Genomic DNA, 26,340 nt, shown 5'->3' with positions numbered 1-26,340 from the left:
TAAATCTTAACTCTGCTACTTGTTAAAAATGTGCCCATGGGTTAGTGGATTACCCTGAGATGAAGGCCCTAGGGCCAAAGTCAGCTCACTGCCTAGTTTTTCATACGTTTAAGGATTGTCTATGGCTGCTTTTTTGCTACACTGACAAAGCTGAATGATTGTGACAGAGACCCTTGTGGCCCACAAAACCCAACATATTGACAGTCTAGCCTTTCACTAGAAAAGTTTGCCATCCGCCCGATAAGATCATTTCACCCCTAAGTCTTAGTTTCCCCATCTGTAAAATGGGCAAAATCACATACATCAAAGAAGTGATACTGAGAGAAATAATTAAGATAATAACTGTGACAAAGCCACATGGCAATGATTCATACATGCTGGGATTTTTTAAATTATTATTTTAGTTTTGCTGTTGTCCAGCCAGGTCCCTCTTTGATGGGTAGGAGATGTCTGTCTCTACCCCTGTTTTCCTCTTTATTTCTCTTCATTTTGCCCCATCTCACCTCCTACCCTCCAAAGGAGAAAAATTTAAAGAAAAAAAATAGTGTGGTGGTCAAAAAAATTTTAAAAGGATAGAAAATAAACCTAAAGAAAAATGCAATCCTATTGAATTTTACTCAGGTTACTTATTTTAGGTCTTTTGAGTAGTAATTTCTATCATCATTTTATTTTCAGTGTAAATTGAACCATGCAACTTGTAATATTGTACAGAGAATGGTGAGTTCTTGCCTTCTCTTATTTACAGAACTTTTTTTCCTAGATAAAGCATGAGATGTTTTCAAAGTACCCCACATAAAATGTTTGTCTTTTTGGGAAATATTAGTAAAAATTTAAAAATAATAGAATTTAAAATTATCAAGTGGATGGAGCTATGTGAAATCATTGGATTTTTTTCCGACCAGAAGGAAATAACTTCCCACATTTGTTAAGGCACTTTGCTCCTCTTAACAACTTTCTTCAACTACTTTCATATTAAAACACTTTTTTAAATTTCAGTTCAGTGTTTCCCTTATCAACACCTTAGCAGCTTTACAATTTGCCTTGCAAAGAAGTTGAAATCCTCAGAATGGATTACGAGAAGTATGCATATCCCTACCAAAACTAAACATATTAAGCATTTAAATATTTTTAATCAGAACTATTACAAGGTTTAAGACAGAGATAAATGGTTTCAGTGCAAGACTTGGAACATCCAAGACCCAGTGGAGTTTGTATTACTGACTTACCTTCACCGTACTCACCAAAGATCAGAGCACAGAGGGCTTCCACTTTTTTCAATTATCACATTCTTCCGACCACGTGATTTCAACATGAGTCCAGCCAAGTGGATTTACTGCTTTTATATCTGTAACTAAGACAAATTATAAGCATGCTAAAGAAATAGGAAACCACTCTGGTTCTGGATCTTCACTTTGTGACCTCCTACTCTTAGATCATATAATCAACTGAAATTGGGAAAAGTTTTTCCTCAGGTGAAAATGCAGGGAAACCAGGAGTACTGTTTTAGTCCAGAAAATGGAAAGGAAAGAAAAGCATTATTTTCCTCCTAGTGCTCATGTTTCTGATCTGTTTTGTAAAAAAAAATCCAAAATGGGATCCTTTAGCCTAGGAACAAATATAGTCATTGTGAGCCCGACAGAGCAGGTGTGGTAGGAACCCTGTGGGAGCCCGCTGCCTGAAGAGGTGACACTGTTCCAGGGTTGTGTCCATTTCTCCATGCTGTCATCCATGAGAGATTTGAGAGCTCACTTCACTTGTTCATACCTCACATCCTTGTTGCAGATAGCCATACCCATCTTCATAGTGGACAGAGTTTAGAATCTGTGAATCCCAGTGCCTGCCCTCCTTGGGCAAGTTATTTAACACTTTGCATCTCTGTTTCCCTGAGTGCAAAACAGCACTTGCCTCAAAGTGTTATCGTGAACTTTAGATGCAACAAAGGATGTAGATACCCAGCACATCCCAGTGCACAAAGCAAGGGCCCAAAAAATGCTTGCTCTTCTTTTATTTGTTGATGATTCTGAGCCTCACATGTGCTAAGGAAACCATAAAGGTTTTTGACTACAGGAAATCAATATTATATGGCCATCTAAAATTCAATGTCTCCTTTGTTTGGTTAGGGACTGTACTTCTAGGAGAAAAAGTTGTGTTAGTGATGGTAAAACAGTACATGGTATGAGTTGTTAAATTATCATCTCACCTGCGTAGCTGAGAAGGGTGGTGTTGGTAAGTCATCCGTTGCCAAATTACTGGTGAGGAACTACCTTAAATTTCCATCAAAAATGTTGAAATTGGCAAGATGAAAAAATGGGATGAAAGGAAGGGAAATCGAGATGTGTGAAATCAAAAGAATGGGCAAATACATAATATGAGAGCGCCTACTGGATGACAAATGCACTAATTTCAGAAACTGATACACAAAAGAGAGACAGATGTCAGGGACAATGGTCAGCCATAGGACACAGATCCAGCCCTTTTGGGTAGACATGTCCGTCATTGACCATGCAAAGATATAATGATGGCAGGTATGCTGGGGTGCAGCATGAAGAACAAACATAAGGTGACAGGATTTGGGTGACAAGTAACAGGATTTGAGTTGGAGGCTAGGAAAGACTTTCCTAAGGAATGAGGCAGGAAGAAGTAGCTTTTCAAGAGGGTGCCCAGCATTTCCTGTCTCTAGGAAGAAAATGCAATCTTTTAAAAATTATTATTTAGATTTTATTTATTTGCAAAAGAGAGACAGAGATAGCAAGAGGCAGCCCAAGTGGGGAAGAGAGGGAGAAACAGGCTCCCCACTAAGCAGGGAGCCTGAAGCAGAGCTCTATCCCAGGACCCTGGGATCATGACCTGAGCTGAAGGCAGATGCTTAACTGACTGAGCCACCCAGGCACCTGAAAATGCAGTCTTTTTTAGCATGTGAAGAATGGAGACAAGGCAGTTTATCTGAAGTATGGAGAGACAGGGACAGGATGAGACAGGGAGGTCGGGTGGCCTTGAGAGCTACTGGGCGACGCTTTCCAAAATGTGCTGGTAAAACATCAGAGATCAGCCAGTTAGTTTCTAGCACAGTCCTTCTGCCTTCTGTCTTAGTCTATACAGTGAAAGGAACATTCAGGAAAGGGTGGATGCAGGAAGATTCATATTCAAGAAGGAGTGGATTCAAGGGGACGTCCAGAAGCATCCCCCTGCTAGCCAAAAGTCATCTTCCCAGGTGATGGTTACTGATTCTCCAGAAAGGGTACATCTATTGTATTATTCCCTCTGTTTTTGTAGATACTTGAAATTTTGCATAATAATAAATGTTTTAAGTTAAAAATAAAAGAGCCCCTTCTTACCAGTGGCAATTTGGTTATAAGCATATGTCAGTGGTCAGGTGTTTCCCTGAGACTGTAACCTTTGGCTGGCCTTTTGCAGGGGAAGGGTTGCAATTGCCCTCCCTCAGGAGGAGAAAAGAGACTGGCTCATTCTGTTTGTTGAAGAATCAAAGAGTTAGAGTACTTGGTTCAATTCCCCGAACCTCCTACATCTGGAGAATTAGGCTATAAATCCTATGAAGCATTCTCTGGGGATTTCCAAGAATTGTTTACACCCAGACCACAAACAACACGACAGGAGTACAGACTTTATTTCTCAGTGTTTTGGCATTTCCAGCTCAGATTGAAATTGCAAAAAGGCAGAGGAGAGCAATGAAGAATTGTGCACATTTTTTTAATAGCTCATTCTCTCTGTGGTTCCAGCTTTATATTTGGAATACTCTCTCTCCCTATTTCTTCCTCTCTCTTGCTCTCTCTCTTCCTTTCTACCTTTCCTTCTGCCTTGCTTTTTCTCTCTCGAAGTGCCAATTGCCAATTCTTTTTTTTTTTTTTTTTAGATTTTATTCATTTATTTGACAGAGTGGGATCACGAGTAGGCAGAGAGGCAGGCAGAGAGAGAGGGGGAAAAGCAGGCTCCCCAGTGAGCAGAAAGCCCGGTGTGGGGCTCGATCCCACGACCCTGGGATCATGACCTGAGCAGAAGGTAGAGGTTTAACCCACTGAGCCACCCAGGTGCCCCTCGAAGTCCCAATTCTTAACATGATACCAGACACCATACCAGGCACTAGAGGACAGGAAGGTAAATGAGGCAGAGTACTCCATCCTTACCTAAAGGTCCACTCTAGCAAGCAACACCATAATTAAATTAAATTTAAATTAAATAATTAACATTAACATGACATAGATTAAAGCACAAAATCAAACATAATTTTAGACCTGGATATGTGCCCTGAAAGAAGAGTATGGCATACATGAAAACATGGTTTGTAGAGAGAATAAATTTACACTCAGGAGGCAGAATTAGCCTCTCCTAGTCTAGAGGTCCCCAAATCAAAACAGTTTCTTGCATGATAATATTTTCAAAGTTCTTATATCCCATATCAGCCCCCTTTCTTTCCATTCCTTCAGAAAGGAAATGTTTAAATTGAGATGATGAGGGTTTACCCACAACCTCCTCCCATAGCCCCCATCAACCATACTCTAAGCTGTTAATTTGTCCTAAACAAAATGTGAAAAAATTTTTACAGCTGTCATTAAGATTGCGCTCAGGGGACATCTGGGTGGCTCAGTCAGTTAAGCGTCTGTCTTCTGTTCAGGTCATGACCTAGAATCCTGGGATCCAGTCCCATATAGGGCTTCTCAGCAGGAAACCCGCTTCTCCGTCTGCCTGCCATTCCCCCTGCTTGTGCTCTCTTTCTCTCTGACACATAAATACATAAAATCTTTAAAAAAAAAAAAAAGACTACATTTAGATCCAACTTAGAGCAAGATTATAAGAAAACGAGTCACTTATTATAAAAAAAAAAAAAAAAAGTTAACAGTGATGAATCCTTTCAATGGGAACTCCTTGAAGGCAAATCTGGATTTGGATCAAAGCCGTGGGATTCAGAGTAAGAGCTGGAGACAAGCAGGTAGAACAGACCATGGACATTGAAATAGAGTAACTTCCTTTCTCATTCTGAATTTATTTGAGTTTTAGGAACAGTTGGAAGGCTACATTTGGGCAACATCAAACCTTAGTTCATTAATACAACTACTGTTTAAAAAATAATTCTACCCCATGTCATGTTCCCCTAAGAAACGGGGGGAAAAAAGTGAAGAAGAACAAAGCAGAAACAAAGCAGGGGAGAAGGACAGACTGACTGACAGGAGAAGAAAGAGAAGGAGGAAGAGGACATAAAAGAGACATGGAAATACCAGTAGGGGAAAAGACATATATAAGAAGGAGAAAAGAGGGAAAAAAGTAAAAACTTTGTTGTTCACTTGGACCACACAATATTGATTTCTATCAGTTTCCTTTGAAATGCTAATTAGCTGACTAGCTAGTATTAGACTCAAAATCCTCTTTCTGAAAAAAATCTTTATTCAAAATGGAAAAATACCTCAGTCTTCCTCTGAGGAACTAGTCTCTGAATTACTAAGCAATGTCTATAACAGTTCTTGGAAGCTAGAAGTAGTTCCCACACCATTTAGAGGTTTTTAAAGAAAAACTCTTGGATCATATTTCCAAAGGTATTACATCCCTTACCAAACCGTATCCAAATATATAGATATTCAGCTCAAAATGATGGAATAAACTGTCACCCTGACTTTATGGTCATTGAATTTCTTATTCAAAGTCAGATCAATTTTTTGGGTTGCCATGAGAAAACAAAAACAAAACACCTGGGGTCAACTGAACTCAATTCAGTGGCAGAGGTTTACTGGAAGGAACAACTTCTCCTCTATCCTCTTGGTTCTGTGTCTGAGGGCCTGCAAATTAAATTGACAAACAGATTAGCAAGACAAAATACAGATTTAATTATATATATAATCACGTGTGTAATCATGTGTATAAATATGTAAATTATGTATGTAATTATGTATATACACACAGGAGTTTTCAGGTAAATGTGACCCCAAGGAGGTCATTAGATTTTGGAGTTTATCTTAATAGGGGATGGAGTGGGGTAGAGGACACTTCTGGGAGAACAAATGACTTCCAAAGCAGGGGAGAAAGGGCATTTATGGAAAAAGAAATGACTTTTGGAATGATAAAGCACTTAAGAAAGTAGATGGGAAATATAATAGTTTTGTGATAGTCTGTTTGGGTGTGGTGCCAACTTCTCTCCAAGAAGATTCAAGTTGCTCCTGGGGAGGAGAGCATTTATGACAGTCAAGTTCTTTTAAGATGCTCTGCTTTTAGTCAGATAAGAGATTCCAGGAACACAAATGCCTTCAGCTCGAAATAATTTTTACGCCGCAGTGGTTTATTCTGGACTCCTTCATATGCAACGCAACCGAATGGCACATATTGTGAACACTTGGATTTGGATGGATTTACAATCTGGTTATTTGTCAGTCTGTCAAGCTGCCTACAAAATCATCTTCTTAGAACTGTGGCAGCCTACCCAGAAATTCATGTTCTCTCGCATTCTGAGAAGGGTATTACACTAACAATAGGGGCATAGAGGAAGAAGAATTGTCTTCTTTCCACAAGAAACAAGCACTGTCATCTACAGCCAGAGTTTTTCGAGGCATCCGGTCAAGGGTACATGAAGCACACAGACTGTAGGCCTGTGGTTCTCAGGGAGATAATCAGACGCACAGCTCTGGGGTCGGAGAAGTCTGGTGCAGGGAGGGTTTCGCTGAGTGCTGAGCTGGATGAGATGGGTGGAGATGCAGGAGAGCAGGGAATCTCTCAGGGAGAGGCCTCGAGGGGATGAGGCCCAGGAGCAACATCCGAACCAAGGCCAGTAGCTCAAGGAAGAGCAGATAAAGGAGAAACAAGAAACAAATAGAAGGAAAAACGGGAAAGCAACAAGTCTGAAATAAAGGATAAGAGATTCAGTCAAGCGAAGGATAATTCTTGGGGTAAAAGGAGTTTGTAATCCCCAGGGAGGCAGCTCCTGCGGAGGAAAAGCTGGTATACAGACACAGAAGAATAACTGACTGGGTCTTTTCTCTAGGAAGCAGGGGGTTAGCTTTGAAGTAGAAAGAAAATTTTCATCAGAAACAAGCTTTGGGAAGAAAAGAGAGAAAATCATGTAACCCTTCTAAGGGAGACTTGGTTTCTTTTCTATAAAATGAGATCGTTGCACTAGATAAGCTCTGAGGTCTTATCTATTTTAACATTTTAATAAATAATAGAGTCTCACTGAGTCCTCCGTAGCTGTTTTGAGAGTTTGATTTTAGAATGAAGTTTTGTAACTGATGTGCTATTCATTATTTTGAAGGAAAATACTGAGGGACACATCCTATACTTCTTGGAACTGCTGAAAGAATCCTTATTATTTTTCTATCTTAAGGGTATGTGGGGGGCACCTGGGTGGCTCAGTGGGTTAAGCCGCTGCCTTCGGCTCAGGTCATGATCCCAGGTCCTGGGTTCGAGCCCCGCATCGGGCTTTCTGCTCAGCAGGGAGCCTGCTTCCTCCTCTCTCTCTGCCTGCCTCTCTGCTTACTTGTGATTTCTCTCTGTTCTCTGTCAAATACATAAAAAAAAAATCTTTAAAAAAAAAAAAAGGGTATGTGGGGGGGAATTGTTCAGTGTCACTTGTGTAATATTCCAGCTTGGGATGTGTAACCTGAATATCTAACCATGAGGAAACAGACAAATCCAAAACAAAGAACACTGGGTTTTTTTGTTTGTTTTTTGTTTTTTGGTACAGTACTCATCCAAAAAATGCCAATGTCAAAAAGGCAGAGAAACAAAGTTGGTGGAAATATTCCTGATTAAAGAAAACTAGGTTGATAAGACAACTAAATGCAATATCTGATTCCAGACTCAATTCTGTACCACAGGAAAAAATTCTATAATGGACATTGTTAAAGTCAATTGATGAAACTGGAATATTGATAGTGGATACAGAAGATAAGAAAAAAGTATTATATCAATGTTAAATTGACTACAGTTGATAAATTTACTGTAGTTATCTAAAAGAATACCTCTTCATAATAAATAGACATTGATATATTTTAAGGTAAAGGGCCATTGTCTTAGCCCTTTTGAGCTGCTATAACAAAATATTATAGGCTGGGTAGTTTATAAATAGCATAAATATATCGCTCACAGTTCTGGAAGCTGGAAGTCTAAGATCAGGGTACCTGCAGGGTCTGGTGAGAGCTCTCTCCTAGGTTAAAGACTTCTCATTGTAATCTTAGGTGGCAGAAGGGACGTCAGGAACTTTATGGGGCCTCTTTTATAAAGCAGTAATCCCATTCATAATTTAAGAAGGCCCCTTCTACTAATACCATCTTCCTTAAGGGTTAGGATTTCAACATATGAATGGAAGGGGACAGAAACAATCAGGCCATAGTTGTCATGATGTATGCAATTTACTCTCAAATGGTTGAGAGAGAAAAAGGCGGGGGTGGGCAGTGATAAAGCAAAGGAGGCCAAGTGATAATCTGGACAAAGAGTACATAGGTGTTCAATGTACTTTTTAAAATTCTTCCAATTCTTATGTTAACTTTGTAATTATTTTCAAATAAAAAGTTAAAATATACATTGTTAGCTAAAATGGTACTTAAGAGTTCTATGTGCTAGCCCCAGAAGTTCCAGAGAATTCTACTTTAAAAATAATGCAGTGCCTTACTGAGGGACTCTTTTTCGAAGCAACTGAGCTGATAGAAATTGTGTAAGCAAGCAAAAAATTAAGCATTTTGTGGTAATGTGAATTTGTAATAAAGAATAACTCTAAGATCGTCCCATATTTTCTGGTCAGGCATATGTTTGTCTTATAAAAATTAATTGCTAAACAGAAGGGGGAAAGTAAAATGAATCAGGGAAATGCTAATTGTTGCTAAAGCAGAGAATTCACAAAGGGGATGGTCATCAATGGACGTGAACTTTGCCTTGGCTATAGGAAAAAATCGACTTTGTAAATTTTAAGATACAAAGAAAGCAAAGCTAATAGAAAATCTCTCCTTTTCTACTGCCAGGATATTGTCTTACCAAGTTCCTAGAATGTTGTGGAGCAGGCTGAGTTACTTTTTTAGGACATGCAATAAAAGGGGTGAAGATTACAGGGGAATCTGGACTAAGCCAATTTTCCAATTCTTTTAAGTGAGACAACAGACGATCTTATGATGCTGTATATGTAAGGTTTGGTTTTTGTTTTTTTACTATTTGTCACTGATTTGAAAAACAGTTTTTAATAAGGTCTGCCTGTGAAAACTGGTACCATCTGGATTATGACTTCTCACGCTTTATCCACCTGACCAGCAATGCAGCCATCTTCCTGAAGGTGGCGCTGTGTGTGAGCACGGTCCCCAGAGCATGGAGTTTGAAAAGGAAGGGGTTTTCCTGTGTCGTCTCCACGCTGGGGTGCTAGACACACACACACACACACACACACACACACACACACACACACACACACACACACACACACACGGAGGACACGGTATACTTCAGAACAATCCAAAGAGCTGGGGTGCTACACACACACACACACACACACACACACACGGAGGACACGGTATACTTCAGAACAATCCAAAGAGCTGGGGTGCTACACACACACACACACACACACACACACACACACACACACACACTCGAGGAGGACACGGTATACTTCAGAACAATCCAAAGAGCAAATGGTACGGAAAAAGATGGTACAGATAAAGAACGAGGTCATGAGCAGCTCCTATGCCACTCAAAGGCGTTAGGATTAAAATAGCACAACCTTTTGTTCTTATGTTCTAAACTGAAAATGAGGCTGTGGTTCTCAAAGTCATTATTCCATGACCTCTTATTTCCCATTGTCTCACCTTTTTTCTCCTAATTTTTCTTCCTACCTTCTCTTTTCACTTCCAAATTTGCTTTACAACTGATGTCGGTGTTTTCCACCCCATAGAAATTATATTACCATTAAAAATAACAACAACAACAAAAGAGAGAAATTTTTTAAGCACAAGAAAAAGAAAAGAAATTATATTATCAAAAATTCCTTTGTGTCCTGATCTCTAACTGACTTAAAATATTGCCATAACCACCAGAGAATTATGGTAATGGAAGACTTTTGTGTTGGCCAGAAGGATCCAGAGTAAGACGTGTGCATTCTGCTAGCTTGATTGGGGGTGGAAATGAGAAGTGACGGTTGGAAAATATTTTCTTGTCAATATTGTCTTTTGGAGTTCACCTCACTCAAGGAGAATGTGTAAGAAATGATTGTTGAGGTTGACTGTTTTTTCCATCAATTAGTGTGCCTCGTTCCCACAAGAGTAATTTTTTTTTCCAATTCATTTTTCAAGGATCATAGACAACAGATTTTCTCTATCAAAATATAAAAGCAAAGTACCAGTTCCGCCACAAGTTCTTGGCAATCCTTCCTCTACTTTTTCCCTTCTCTTCCAAAGACTAGAATGTGGCCTGGTTATGATTAGTATCTGTGGAGGAAAACCAGCTGGATCTTAAGACACAAAACCTATTCTTAGTCTTGATAAGTCTTGTCACAGCATGTTGCATAGTATGCAGATTGATTAATGTTTCTGTGGCAAAGTGAATTCTCCACACGAGCTCTCTCCCAAAAGAGGCCAGTGTGTTTTCAGGTAAACCAAGTCCATGTCTGGACCAACCAAGTGATGCTTCAGACGCCACAGATGGAGCAAAAGTGGAGGGAATTAATAAAAGTTACTTTCCCAAAATTTGTAAACATACTTCTCTAGAAGTACAATCTTCCCTCTACAAAAGAATAAGTGGTGAGCGATGGTGCAGACAGACCTTCTTCTAAGGGAAGAGCAGTAAGGAACAGACAAAAGCTGCAGGAAGAATTATGTTCAGATTATAGCAGGACAAACTGCATCCCAGGTAAGACAGGAAACATTGCCAAGGAGGTTTTATGGCCTCCTGTTCTTATTTGTAAGGAAGAGTAAACTTTCTCTTGTGAATGAAGTGCATTTATTCTTGTTTAGAAGCAGAAAGGTAAACCAGCTAGCTCCTCATGTTTCCGGTGATTATTTATCTCTTTCATCCATAGAATCTCAAAGCTGTCAGGAACCTTGCACATCATCCCCTTTCTAAATGAGGACACCAGTTTAAATGACTGTCCAACGTCATGTAGAGTTGACGGAGCAACCCAGTGTGTCAACCTCCAGTCCATGGTCATTTTCAAATTCCACAAAACCACCTGCTTAGTTTATCTGTTTCCACCATATACACGGAAAGTTCAGCCCCCACCTGCTTTCCTGATCCCACACCCCCATGTGTGTTATGAGCAGCATTCCCACTTAATGTTATGACTTCTCCATATGGTTGGGCCTACAGAGGACAGACACTAGAAGCCCCATCTGAGCTAGAACTCTGAGAAATAAAGAGCTTTGCTGAGGTCACAGCTAGCCTGTCCCAAGCCCCTAGTACCACGTGCCTTATTTTCAGGGGACAGCACTGCATCTCACTTTTGACAGAATGTCTTCCTTTTTGCCTTTGTAGGTTTCACAGCAGCAGCCTCCCTTGTGTCTTTGGCTTGGGCCTTGGCCTCCTACCAAAAGGCCCTCCGGGACTCTCGAGACGACAAGAAGCCTATCAGCTACATGGCTGTTGTCATCCAGTTCTGCTGGCACTTCTTTACCATTGCCGCCAGAGTCATCACCTTCGCCCTCTTTGCCTCGGTTTTCCAGCTGTACTTTGGGATCTTCATCGTTCTCCACTGGTGCATCATGACCTTCTGGATCGTCCACTGTGAGACAGAATTCTGCATCACCAAATGGGAAGAGATTGTGTTCGACATGGTGGTGGGGATCATCTACATCTTCAGCTGGTTCAACGTCAAGGAAGGCAGGACACGCTGCAGGCTCTTCATTTACTATTTTGTGATCCTGTTGGAAAATACAGCCTTGAGTGCCCTCTGGTACCTCTACAAGGCTCCCCAGATTGCAGATGCATTTGCCATCCCAGCGCTGTGTGTGGTATTCAGCAGCTTTTTAACTGGAGTCGTTTTTATGCTGATGTACTATGCCTTCTTTCACCCCAATGGACCCCGATTCGGGCAGTCACCAAGTTGTGCTTGTGAGGACCCAGTCGCTGCCTTCACTCTGCCTCCAGAAGTGGCCACGAGCACACTCCGGTCCATCTCCAACAACCGCAGCGTCGCCAGCGACCGCGACCAGAAATTCGCAGAGCGGGATGGGTGCGTACCTGTCTTTCAGGTGAGGCCCACTGCCCCGTCCACACCATCCTCTCGCCCACCACGGATTGAAGAATCTGTCATTAAAATTGACCTGTTCAGGAATAGGTACCCGGCGTGGGAGAGACATGTTTTGGACCGAAGCCTTCGAAAGGCCATTCTAGCCTTTGAATGTTCCCCGTCTCCTCCAAGGCTGCAGTACAAAGATGATGCCCTTATTCAGGAGCGGTTGGAGTATGAAACCACTTTATAAAATAGAAGGCCTCGGAGGAGCCACAACCTCCAGTGAAGGGGTAATAGCAGGGCTGTGGCAATAATGAAACTCTGTCCTAGAATAGGGCAACGGGCTGTAATGTGCTTCGTCGGACCCTCCGTCAGCTGACCGCCTGCTGCTGGTCTCCTTTCAAAAGAGCAGCTGAAGGGAAAGAACCGAACCGAACTGTGCCTGCTCAGTAGGACTCCTTGCTACCAGCCCCTCCTGCCCACTTTTAGCGTGTCCACCAGAGGGTACCATGAGCACGGAAAACATTGCCTCCAATCAATAGGGTGTTTTGATGGAGTTAACTGATCTTTGCATAAAAATATATTCAGTCACACACGTACATACACACACACATACACACACATGCTAACACACATGGCACCAGTCCTCTGTCAAAATAGCTTAGATGATTTCTTTTCTTGATGCAAAGTTCTGATTCTGAATATAAAAACAAAGAGAGAGAATATATCCTTCAAGACTCCAGAAAAAAACAACAACAAAAAAAATAGTACTACTTAGAAAAGAATTTCATAGACCATTCTCATTTGGAAACCACTACCATGCGTGCAAATCCTACCATGGACAGCAAACTCAACTGTCGTTTACATATGTATTCAAATCAATGGAATGGTTCATTTTCAACACATTTCAGGATTTGTTTTTTATTTTAAATTTCAGTCAAGAACATCCTTTCTGACAGAAATCCTATGCAGCACATCTATGGCTTTCGACAAGACCAAGGAGCTCAGTGATTTCGTGATGTAAATTAAATGATAATCATGATTCAGTATTCAGTTGCAAAAATTTTAATAAGTACATGAAGAGGAAGCAGGGAAACAAGGCAAAAACGAGCATCTGACTTCCCGGCCTGCCGCAGTTCACATGGGCAAGGAGGTGCAGAGCGGCAGGAGAGAAACATGCTGAACTGGGTGTTTCAAGATACAGAAAAGCGTGGCTCTGTGTGACGGCTACAGAGCATGCCATGCCACACCCTCCTAGTGCCAAACACCATCCCATCACAGGACTGACGTGGAAGTCTCAAACACCCGAGAACGAGTAGCATGAGCCCCCCAAACGTGGACGTGAGAGCACACCATCACATTCCCCATTGTGTACAGACTACCCCCCCCAATCCAAGGTCAAAGTGATGTGTCTTTTAGAGGCTTTGGGACACTTTTTAGTAAGTATGAGCAGACAATGCAGTGAATATGCTATGAGAAAACCTTCCAAACTGATTGAGGGCTTATCACTAGATCCAGCTAAGATTTGTATTTGAACCATTTGTAAAGTCGCACTCTTACAACAAACTTCTGGGTTTTAAATACCTCCGTACAGCAAGTAAACGTTCCCTGCTTTCTGTTCCCAGTGTCCTCGGTCATGGTGCTTTCTGTTGCATTAAAAGTGCCGGTCAAACTTTGATAGTATTTTTTTATAGTTGGTGCAGAGTGGAATAACTCATGGATTATTTCAATATTTTTGTAATAAAAATATAGGGTATACATATAGGCATCATCACTTTTTTTATAGACCTGGAATCGTTTAAAATACTTTAAACATCATAATTACTTGGGATGTCAGAAACTGGTCCACAAATTTCGTCAGCCTGCCTCAGCACATTGAGAACGCTTGTCTTTTGCAAGATCACCCAATTTTGCAATGTTGGTGCCCCCAGGAACCTGGCCAGGGGTGCTATCAGAATATCAGGTGACAAGAGAATCAGCTTAACTAGAAAGGGCTTGTCAATACTGGCCAATGTTTCCCAGGATGTGAAAGCTGTAAATGATTACTTTCATCCATCCATTCTCACAAATCTGACCACAGTGGAAGATGTCTTAAACTTCCTTCCCTGGTTTTATATTAACCCAACTTATATATTAACTATTAGTCAAGTCACTTTAAAAAAAAAAAAAAGATGAGAGAGAGGGAGAGAAGAGAAAAAGTCCATTTAGCTTAATTATTCAGTTATTTGGACTGTACAATCCACTTAAATTAGTCATGTTCAATAGCCACCTGCTGTAGTGGGTATGTCATAGAGACTGCTGTCCCCATCACATCCACAGGAAATGGCAGAGGGCTCAACCTATGACTTCCTTTGGTACAAAGCCCCAGAGCAATATTTTAAAAATAGCTGTTTTTTTTTTTTTAATCAGTAGACATATTTTCCTAGTACTCCATGATTTGATCCTCCAAGCAAGATTTCCACTAAAAAATAATAACCTCTTGTTCGGATGTGAAAAGATTACCTAGTCGCCAGTAGAGGCCCAGGAAGACGCTCTTCTTGTCAGCAATTGGTGAAAACATTGCACCCCCATTGTAGAAGGAAAAAAATGATTATATTGGCAAAAATTCTTCACTTTTGTGCAGGACCATGAGTTATTAGCTTCCTTATTTCCAAGAAAACTTTTAATTGATGATCTTTGGAAATTGAATGGCTCAGTTGAACTATACCTTTGATTCCATGAGTAAATATCAGATTACAGATAGAGTGGTCGATCAACACAAACTCAGCAGGCCCCACCATGCCTCAATCATGTAAGTCCTGAGTTATTTCTCAATTTGATCCCTCATTTAACATGTGAAGAATGGAAATGAGTGCTGTATGAATAAACAATAATGTTCTGCGCTTTGTCTTGGAGGTAAGAATACAGTTAGGAAGGTCTAAGATGTTTGCATTTCTCAGTGATTTCCCAAATACTGTAAATACTCTGTTATCCAACATACTTGACGACTGGTGTTTCAGTTAGTCAAAAATTCTTGCTAAGGAAATGACATTTCCACCATAAATTCCAAACTTTCTCAAAATTACAAGAACCAAAAAAAAAAATTTACTTCTGAGGAATATCGTGACCTAATCTTCTTTCCATGATTCAGAAAATCACTTCACTGTCCTCAGATGGTGTGGTGATGAGAACCGTTATTAGTTTCTAGGTACACAGATAACAGAGAGTTTAAAGTATTAGGATTTAAAGAGACATTGTCAATGTACAAAGGAACAAAGTTTGATTTTTGTCTTTGTGTTTAGTTCTTCCTGAGATTTCATTTTCAATCTGCCATGAAACCCTTCACAGACAGTAACCGGAAAATCCAAAAAGAACATGCTATGGGTAACATATAGATTGGAAATGCTGGATTCTTCCTCTGTGGGACCCGACTTCCTATGCCTGAGTCTCTTGGATTCTCTGAGGGGGAGGAGAGGGTCCTGCTGTTAGCACTCACTTTTTGCACAGGACCATAAAATTTTCTGACAGAAAATGTTAAACATTTTTTTTCACTTTCAAATTAGCATTTTGAAATGAAACCATATTTAAGATTAAAGAACATATATATTTAACCAGACTGATATTTTTAAGTATTTGTGTGGAGGAAAAAAATTTTTTCCATGTAAATCAAAGTTTGGTTCCCCCATAATGACTGTACTTTAAATTCTCTTGGCCATTAACATTGTCCTACTTAACTATGTGCTGTCTCATTCGATAACTCTGACTTTGCAGACACTCAGTTACTATCCACTTATGATAATGCCGTGAACCCAGCAAATGAAATAGATTTCTTACTGACTTGGCAAGAACATGCAATTCAAGTATTAGCACAATAAATATACACAATAAAATAGCACAATAAAATACAAAGATAACCTGAAGATAAATGTATATTGACGTATGTATGCTTAATTCCTAAATGCACAATCTATTTTACCCTATGAATAAATGAGGTGATAACACTGACCACTTAAAATTGAATGGGAATCATTGAAATCTCAATGACTGTTTTTAAAAATATCATAATATGCATATATGTTATATATGTATATATAATACACATGTATATTTTACATATATATATATACACACATATATATATACATACATACACACACAACTAAAGGAACAGAGATGAAAAAGATGAAGTATATACTGCCCTTCCATGCATATTAACTGGTGTGTTACCGACACAAGAATTTAAGTGGAAAAGCTTTTTTCTCCTCCTTTTCAGCCCCAGCTTACAGTCAATATCTATAAGACATCCACATACTTATAAGGTGGGAAATACCTAGATGCAACTTAGCACTTTGAGCTTAAATAACTCGAATCACTCCTAAAATTTTCATCTTTTAAGCAGTTGAATAGAATAGTTTTGAATCATTTTGGTTTCTTCCAACTGGTTGAATAGAGCCAAGAAAAACTCTTGTGTTCTTAGCAGGATTGTGTAAAGCTACACGTTTGCCTTTCAATGTACCAAATGCCATTGAGTGGAATAAGTTCTCCCACAATGTTTAGACAAGGATCCTTTTTTTTTTTAATGAACCATTTTCTAGACTAAATATATGCTCCCCTGCACTTGCATACATCTTTGCCATTAGCCATTACTGTTTCTATATAAAGTTTGGATGAGATGTCTGCATTTTTATGTTTCTAAGGAGAATTCCTTAAAGCCTTTTTAAAAATAGCTCAGACTGTCTTTCAGAAATACAGCTCAGAGGATGCTTGAAGTCCATGGTTAAAACACAGCTGATCTGAGGTGGTTGTTCCTATAAACTCAGTGACGGATGCAGATCAACTCATGTTCATTTATCTTCAACAGTCCAGTGTCACTTCTAAAACAATCAAAATTATTGCTTCTAGCCAGCTTGTAACTCATAACACCCTTCTTCCCCATCTGAAGCTAGGGCATTTCAACATGGCTGAGGAAGGACCATTTCCTTTTACTGCCTACTCACCCCCTGCACCGTACCTCCATTTCCAAGTCTCTGGCCCTGGCCTGTCTCAGGCTGTGAAGTGATCTCAGAGGTTGGGTTGAATCTCCCCTGCTCACTCAAGCAGGCTGCACTGTCCACCGCAGAGCTTTCTTTCCCGATCTATGTCTGGTCCAGTTGCTATCCTAGAAATGGGCATACAGAAAGACTCAATTTGGGCCTGTAGATCGACATTAGGATTACTCATTCAACAGGAAAACTCCTCAAAATGTGGGTGGAATTGTATAAAAACACAATGAGCCATTTAATTTTGTTAATTGTAGCAATTAGGCTAGCTCAAACACAGCCTCTGTGCTCACAGCAGAAAGCCAAGTGGAAGAAATGGCAAGCATTTCATTCTGCCCACAGAAATGAGGGGTTCAGGAATGCTCCCTTGAGTGTTTAAGGTATCATGTTGTTTGATCATCCATTTGAAGCTCTTTTTCTAGATCCCATAAGAAAAGAAATCAGACTCTTGTTACATGGCATGCAGTGATCTAAACCCAAAGTGTAAAACTCCAGTCAACTTTTGTGGTCTATGTTCTCTCAGTACAAAATGGTTTCATGTCCTCAAAATGCCTCATTGTTTTGCTAAAATATTTTACTCGTAAATAGTATACTGACAAATGTGTCAAAAATACTGACAAGCTCAAATTTTTTCTTTGGTTATTTTTTTACCCTTAGATTTTCTTGTAGTTCTGTTCCCCATATTGATGGTAATTTACCATGACTAGGAATTTACCATATGCTCAGTGCTGGACTATAGAACTTAACCTTTGTGATCTCCTTGAGTCCTCACAACCATCTACGAGTTAAGTACCACATACAGATGACAAAACCTAATCTCAGAGACGCTAAACAAATCGCCAGAGGTCCTACAACTAGGAAATAGTGGAGCTGAGAATTGAACACAACTTATAACAACTTTTAACAACTGCAAATTTTTCTAGAAGACCCAGGAATATTTTCCCACCAACGTCAATTTCTGATTTGGCAAGTTTTCAGGAGAAATAAAATCATGGCCTGATGACGAAATTTTCCAAAGCAAATTGCATTTAAAGTCAAATATGTCTTCCAAGATGAAAAGTTAAAAATAAAAAAATCAGTGATGAGAAATGGAAATTGCTATCACCTGTAATTGAATTTTACTTCCACTCCCTAATTCATAGTAGGTAGATATGTGCTATCCTTCCATTCTGGACAACTGACCTCCTCCATGGCCCTAATCTACACTAAAGAAGGAGATAAATATAAATTAACCAGATGGTTCTTCTCTTGTATTCTATTCATGTGCTATACTGGCATCCAGTCAGGCACATGGAAAAATAACTAAATTCCAGTACTTACTTAGACACTCTGATGGAGAGAGAGACAGAGAAAGAGATAGAGGAAGGAAGGCAGGGAGGGGGGAGGAAAGATAGATTAACAAACATTTGAAGTGACATTATTCTATCCCATTGCCATGATTTTTCTCTAAATTTTATGTCTTGTAGTTCATAAAATTTAATGTTTAAAAGGATTATTATACCATTAGCTTGACCCATCATATAAATTGAGGAATCTTAGCTTAGATTGAAAGGTTAGGTGTAAAGAATAAAGCAAACATTTACCAAATATTTGTCGAATTGATTATAAAATGACTGATGTGTCCTTTCTCTCCTCACTTTTTTTTTTTTAAAGATTTTATTTATTTATTTGACAGAGAGAGATCACAAGTAGGCAGAGAGGCAGGCAGAGAGAGAGAGAGGGAAGCAGGCTCCCTGCTGAGCAGAGAGCCCGATGCGGGACTCGATCCCAGGAACCCGAGATCATGACCTGAGCCGAAGGCAGCGGCTTAACCCACTGAGCCACCCAGGCGCCCTCTCTCCTCACTTTTGATGTAGTATGTCTGAGTTCTACAGGATGACAATCAAAACCCATTTGATGACATTGTATAGAAAGTTGTGTATGATGTTGAATGAATTGTTTCTAAACAAATAGCCAGTAATAAACACCAAATTTTCTCAACCTTGGTGTTTATATTAGAAAAATATGCAGTGATCAGTCTGACTTTAATGTATGAAAAATACAATCTTCTCTCTTCCTGCTTTGATAGGATTTAAGCAGATCTTGATGAAGATATGTTGAATTAGAAGTCACTAATTATTATAGACAGTAGCATCTAAAAGAGATCTAAGTGTTACTTCAACACATTCTTTTATGGATAAGACAACCAAGATCCAAAGAGATCAGGTAGTTTTTATAATCAGGATTCCTTCATTCATCTGTTCCGTAAGCATCACCCCCACAGGACTAACACTGCCAGGCAACACACAGCCAAGTGCAGAAAGGTCTCTCGTAATCCAGCGACTTGCATCTTGGTTATTAGTAGCAGAATAGGAGTCTTCAGACTTCAACTCCCTTTTGCTCTATTACACAGCTTCTATTTTTAATATCTACATTTAATTCTATACTAGAGCAAAAAAGAAACATAGCTTTTCTAATATTGTATTATGGAAGCCTCATAATAAACAATGGCCACACACAATGACAAACATAAGATCATGATATACATATAAAGATGACAATGGTTGACTGTCTATAAAGAGAAAAGTAATTTTATGATTTGTTTTTATGTCTCTTCAATACTAGACATTTTTAAATCAAGGTCCCAAAGCAACAAAAAGAAATTGAAATACTTTTTTGGCACATAGCACTTGACTCAAAGCAATCATTACTTAATAATCTTTGGAGATATTCCTGAGAACCCCTTTTAACAAGAGGCATGCAATGAGGAAGAGTCTGAAGACTTTTCTAACAGGCTACTTGTCTGATCTTCCAGAAATACCCTTCATTAGCACATATGCTATATCTCCAGCATAGTAGTTATTTAGGAATAACACATTTTCAGAACTAAGCCTCCATTACTGCAACCTGAGGTTGGTCTAAAGCCATGCTTCTCATGCCCGGGAGAGCGACTCTGTGCCTATTACATTCAGAAGTCGGACAGCCACACTCACCTCATTAACTATCCTGACATACGCAACCATATCTCTCCCTGCAATATGGCCAGGTGGTTGGCTCCCCACAGATGTAGAAAGTATATTGCTTCAACGTAACTATTAACTTGCATAACTAATTTGCTCCAAGTGAAATAATTCTGATCAGGGAATGCATAAACTCAAAGGTTCTCTAAGGAGTAAAAGGAAAGAGAAAAAAAAAAACAGATTAATTTGTATAAGCACATAATAATTCAAAGAATTCTTGGTGAGTCCTGTTAAGCCTCAATATAACAGTTGGTGTAATAATGGTGGGAAGTGTGAGGCATGGCTTCTAAGTTGAAGCCACTATAAGTAGTTCATTACTGTGATTACTGCTATTTTAGCCATTGCACTAGCCAAGAAGAGTATAGTTGTTGATATGATGTTTGCAGAGCAAAGATCATGATAATAAAACAGATCAATGTCAAAACTAATTAATCAACTTGATAAGTAAATATTACCAGCCTAGTACCAACACAAAATGTTCTCTTGTGTTCTTATTAAAGCCTGTCACCTAACTCTGTTATTAGAATTTCAAAAAATGTAAAATTTCATGTTTTTATTATACTTCCATCTATCAGATGAAGCTGGTGGCCCTCTCCTCTCTCTATTGCTTGATTTGCATTAAAATGGAACTAATCAAATTCTTATTTCATTTAAGTGCTACAAATATTAACAAATGGAGATGTTGTGTTTGAGCTAATTTAAATTAACTGTTCTAGTGGCATTCTGGTATGGGGTTGTATCAACTCAACACTCTTATTATTCCAAATTAATCCATTTATCAGTAAGTTCTTCATCACTCCTCAGTGGATTGAAAGTATAGTTCAGGTTTCTATCGTTGTATGAAATTCCTATTTTGATTACAAACCAGTAAAACGTGTCTTAATTGACATCTGCATTTCAGTCCATTTTGATTCTGGAAAATGAGTGAGTCGGGTTCTGTTACGTTAACTTAGCAATTAACCTTTGACCTGGTCTTTCTGTGGGCCCCACTGTGAGTTCTTATTCTATTGAAATTGGGAGCAAGAGCACACCATCCTGTAACCAAAGGAGATTTGTCGGCTAGTCAAAGAATTGTCATTTTATATCCCTCTTTCAAAGAACTCAAATATTCAACTTTCCTTATTAACCTTTCTAATGTATTGTACATAGAAAAGGAAATGGATCGCTGAAATATGTTCTGAAATCCTGGAGTGTAACCTTTGCCTTGGTCTGAATCAGAGGCTTGGTGCCCTGGGAAGAGGAATAAATTTCTCTAGTGCCATGAGGAAAGGGAAGGGGGACGAGCCAGTCACTCAGAAATGTGAGCCTCGACTGTCACAAAGATGTATATTGCTGATGGTATCGATTCCCTTTTTTTTTTACAGAAACATCTTGGAACTTGTCAAGCTTTACTGAAGGTGATTTGCGTTAATTAATGCAACAGACCCTTTAATCTTGCAAATTCTTGACTTGTAATATTGTAGCCAAGCTACCGCCAGGGAAAATTAATCAGTTAGTGGGAAGGAGCCCTCGTTCCGTGCGGAGCTGTACCCAGGCCTGAAGAGAAAGATCTCTGTGAAGTAGAGCACTAATGAATTCGTGCTACCTGCTTCCTCATCATTCATGCTATGAATATTCATCTGCTTCATTTGTTTTTGCCAGTAAGCACTGCTTTGAAAGAAAAAAAAAATGTCAATGGATTCCTGGGGCTTGCATAGCTCAGAGAATAGGTACTGGGTCATGGAGACTCCTTAAATGAATACAAATCTACTTGTTTGGAAATGAAAAAAAAAAAAAATCATTGTCATCTCTTTAATGATTGATCTGTCTGAGTACCGTGGCTGCCCTCACTTGGTTTCTTGAGAGTACTGTTGTCAGCATTGTAATAACAAATTTATGAAAATTGAATCTGTAATTCCATTTCAGAGGTAAAATCTGCATGGATGTAACTGTTAAATAATTTGATTCCCGCTTCTGGCAATTAACCTTCGACAATTGGGTGGTGACATTGCCGGTTTCAAACTGAGGTACCTAAGTTTATGGTATTGGCCCTCCTGTTGTTTCTGAGACCTGACAAAATGTCAGTTACAAACTCTGAGATCAAGTAGAGATTCTTATTGCCTAAATCTTCATTCCGAAGTAAACAAATAGTCTCATAATTTAAAAAAATCATGGTTCTTTCCCACTTCTCTGTTTTCCAAGAAAGATTTGAGTTGCAAGATAAGAATGAATATACTTCACATCATTGTCTCAGAGTTTGCAAGCATCAGGCATCCCTATGTTTTTATAAAGTTTCTGTCTAACCTTTTAGTAGAACAATTTCAGGAGTGAACCCTAGATGAATGAGTGAAAGTCATCAGGTTTATCCAAAAAGCAACCTAGCAGAAAAATTTTAGAAAAGAAGCAGGGATCCTTTTTCTTGGGTTTCAAAGATGTTTCTCCTTGCTAAGTGACCATCTTAGTGATTTGAGAGCTACTGAATGGTAGTCCCAGTTAGAAGTGTCAGTATTGTGCTGCATACTCTATTCTGTCAAAGTCATTTTTCAGAACTAACTCTTGGCACCAGCACTGAAATTTAATGGCAAAAACTGGCCTACTACCATGTAATTTATTTTCAATTGCAAGGCAATGAAAACTAATAAGTTGAAGAAAATTTTAATTTCCTGAACTCCAAAGCAAAAATGGGCACAAAGACACTCTGTAACATACAATGAGCTGGTTGACTGTGGGGACGCAGGGGCAATAAACAATCCTCTTAAGCTCGGCTCATGAGTGAGAGGCTATAAGCTGTGTTTGGACAGAAGGTGATTGAAGAGAATGTCTACCAGTTGCTCATCAGGAATATCTGCCTTTTTATAGAGCAGAGGTTCAAAGTAGCCCCTGCCATTCCCTAACTATGAGGATAGATACATCCATATATGAAGGGCCAAGGCAGAAGACAGAGAAGATATCAGGCGCTTCATGTCTGAGACTAACTCTGTCTTTAAGGAAACAGCTCTCCTTGGTCATTGGCCCCTATGCTGCTAGCTAGCTCTGCATGCCAAGAACTTCTGATGGACTACAAGATGAGATATTTAAAGGTATCGTAAGTATTCCTGCTTGTAGAACATGAACCACGGAGTTAGCCCTCCTTTTTAACAGCAACGAGATTCAGGGTTACTATGGCCTTACTCATCATCCCATTGTAAATATATCATGACATCACGAGAGCCTCTGTGTTCAAATTCACTAAACCAGGTTTACATGTCCTAGGTCTGTGTATCTATCTCCAGTTTGGAAAAAATAATTTTTTGAGAATGATCTTTAGAATAATGGAAGTGAAAAAAAAAAGTGGACAGTTGAGTAATTTTTCACCATCCACAAAACCACTAGAGTGCTGATAGCCCTCAAGCTCTGATTTTTTTCTTTTTTCTCATGAATAAGTTTCTTTTCACTTAGGGTCTTTCAACATACAAATGATTGCTGAACCATCTTCACTAAACTGAAGTAGACACTATGGCGTTGTTAAAAAATAAAGACTGTCCACATGAAAGCAAATATCCAATGAAAAGTGAAGTCACTCAAGCAGTAAATTTGGTCTTTGTGACATCAAACATTTGAATACTTAGGAAAATCCATGTGTTTGAATGATAGAATTTTTCATCTGGTTGTCTGGTGTTGTCTAGATAGACAGAAAATGCTCAGGTGTTGTAGGTAATGAGATTTAACTTTCTAGTGCAGTAATCTATTGCTGCTGATATTCTGCTGCTCAAAATCTCTTTGTTATGCAAAGAGGAATAAATAGTGCAGAGCAAATGCTATTTGATTTTTATTTACTTTTGGCAAACACATGAATGGAAAAGGTTTGGGAGGTTGTCCCGGAGGTATTTAGATGTGATTATGACACAGACCTCCTTCAGAAAGACCATTCTGGAGGCCTGCCACTCTGCTTCTTCCTGCCAAGGAAACTTTTTATTCAGTTCCTTTCCATCCTTTCTAATTCTATAATTGCCCCCCTGTTCTTCACGTAATCTTCATTGTTCCCAAAGTCTACTTGACAGAATTGTTCAAGAGAAATACAAGTTTGTTAACTTTTTATTCTTCAAATAGGAAGTTTTCATTTTAAGGATTACACCTTTCAAGCAGAAAAATAATGTAAATGACTCAATGCAGTTATTTTATGGTGCATGTTTTGGTGTTGATAGAAGTGAAAGCGTTTTTTGGTTTTGTTTTTTTTGTTGTTGTTCTTGTTTGATTTGTTGATGCCCTTTTGATTGTCAAGGACTCACTGGTTATACATATTGGAACCTTAGTGTTTCCTTTGTAGTCATGGAAAAGAGAAAAAGAGAAAATGTCATCAAAGGGAAGTTCACTTTCCAGAAAGAAGGTTGGGATAGTCATGTGACTCTTGTATTTGTGATTATCTGTGGACATTTTCTTCCTTGTTTCATCTGATTGGGCTCTGGATTGGTGAGTGTATTTCCTCAAATCGTGTGCTTACCCCATTTACTGTTCTGAAGCTGGACAGAAACGCAGGCAAGTTATTCAGACTGATTTTATTTTCTGTGAGCTTATGTTGCAGAACTCACTCTGAGGCATTAACTGTAAGCAGGCACACAGAAGGTATGCAGCTATGCAAAGGTCATGAGAGGATTTCCGGAGAAAATCTAAATATTTGTTTTGTACATTCTTAGGTAGTGTTTTGATTGTGTCAAATTCTCCATTTCAGGGCCAACTTAGAATGACTTCATGGGGTAAGTTGTCCTCATCCTTGTTGGCTCCCTCCTCCCATTAGTTGCAGAAGTTTCCCTGAAATCAAAGTGGGTGCTCCACCTTGTGTAACAAGGGCTTCTAGCCGCTAGGTGTCACTGCTCCGGGCTAACTGTGTGTTGTCAATGCTCCTTTGGGTGCTCTTTTGGATGCTCCTTTGGATCGTTTGCTAGTCCCGCACCTGTGAAAGCCTTCCAGGCCAAGAGAGCTGCTACTCACAGATGTACATACCAACCTGATTTGGCTCCGCTTTCCTTTTTCCTTGAGATTTTTACTTCACTCAATCCTCTTCCAAATCTTTGTACCTTCATGTTACCAACAGGATATTTAGTTCAATGTTTCAGTCAGCTGGCAATGAAGAGGCAACAATCAATTGGCAACTACAAAAACATTAAGCACTTTGTTTCAGTTATCTTTTATTATGTAGTCATTGAATAGAATTAATGGTTTAGTAGAAAACTAAAAATCCCTGTGTTGAATATAATGACTTTTTTAAATATACTGAAATATATTCTCTGAAACAGTATCCTTTTACACTATGAAGTCTATTCCTTTCTGGAGACAAGAACATGGAGGGGCCCTGGTCCACCAGTGGAAACACAGGGGCCTGGAAGCTGAGTCACTGAAGTATTCATTCCTGGTTGGTCACTTCAGCCTCAGAAACTCCTCTTCAGCCTCTTTTGTTCCATATGTAAAAGAGAGAGAATCTTTATCTACCTACCTCATAGTGGTGTTGTGAAGATGAACTAAGTTGATAAAGTGCTTTGACACTTGACAACTAGCATCAGCACAAAGGAGGCCTATGTGCAGCCCTGAAAAGGCTGTGGGGTGGGGGGTGGAGACAGCCTAGCAACACGACAGCAATAAGTCACAAAGCAGAGAGTATGATTATTCGTGGTCACTTCACAGAAGTGAAACCTTTTCTTCAAAGGTCTATAGAAAACTTTTTTTTTAATTATCAGCTTTTTAATGAGAAAAATGAACTCATTTCATACAAACATTGAGAAGCTTCATATAGAATGGCAATTTTCCTCTTAGCCAAACTGCATTTTACTAAATATTTATTAAATATATCCAGAGGACTGGGCTCCTTCTGATGCCTAATCCCTGATTCGCATGCCTGATCCCAACTTGCATTTTCCAGAATGCCTGCACAATACCTGAGTTCAGGACTAATGATTGCCAAGGGGTGTTCTGGAATCTGCTACCAGGAGGGAACATTTTTAATAGATATTATTGGAAGGCAGCTATGCTCACCACTATACCACCAACGCAAGATTAGATTTTGCTGTTTATGGTGACATTCTTTTTCATCCCTAAGATGGTACATCTCTCCCTTTGCAACCCAATAAAAGAATGTAAAGCCTTATTTCTTCCTGGAACTTCTGAGTTGGTTTATTTTCAGATTATAAATAAATTTTAAATTTTTCAGAGAAGTGTTTACACAAGG

At 39.2% G+C, this 26,340-nt stretch overlaps 1 protein-coding gene across 2 annotated transcripts in view; it reads left to right on the top strand.

Annotated features, from left to right (window-relative positions):
• Positions 1 to 26,124, top strand: part of XKR4 (XK related 4) — a 453,634-nt gene extending 427,510 nt beyond the window's left edge. The window contains exons 3-4 of one of the 2 annotated variants that reach the window (XR_007126932.1): positions 11,449 to 13,584; positions 21,527 to 26,124. Coding sequence is in view for 1 of the 2 variants with exons in the window: in XM_047727787.1 (XP_047583743.1) it covers positions 11,449 to 12,395 (947 nt within the window). In the remaining variant the exon portion in view is untranslated. Of the gene's footprint in view, positions 1 to 11,448; positions 16,189 to 21,526 lie in introns of those variants that run through there. The other variant, XM_047727787.1, reaches the window with a different exon arrangement.
• Positions 26,125 to 26,340: the final 216 nt, after the last annotated feature.

This window comes from Lutra lutra, chromosome 4 (assembly GCF_902655055.1).
Source record: "Lutra lutra chromosome 4, mLutLut1.2, whole genome shotgun sequence".
Classification (NCBI taxonomy): Eukaryota; Metazoa; Chordata; class Mammalia; order Carnivora; family Mustelidae; genus Lutra; species Lutra lutra.
This window is presented reverse-complemented; position numbering and strand designations above follow the sequence as displayed.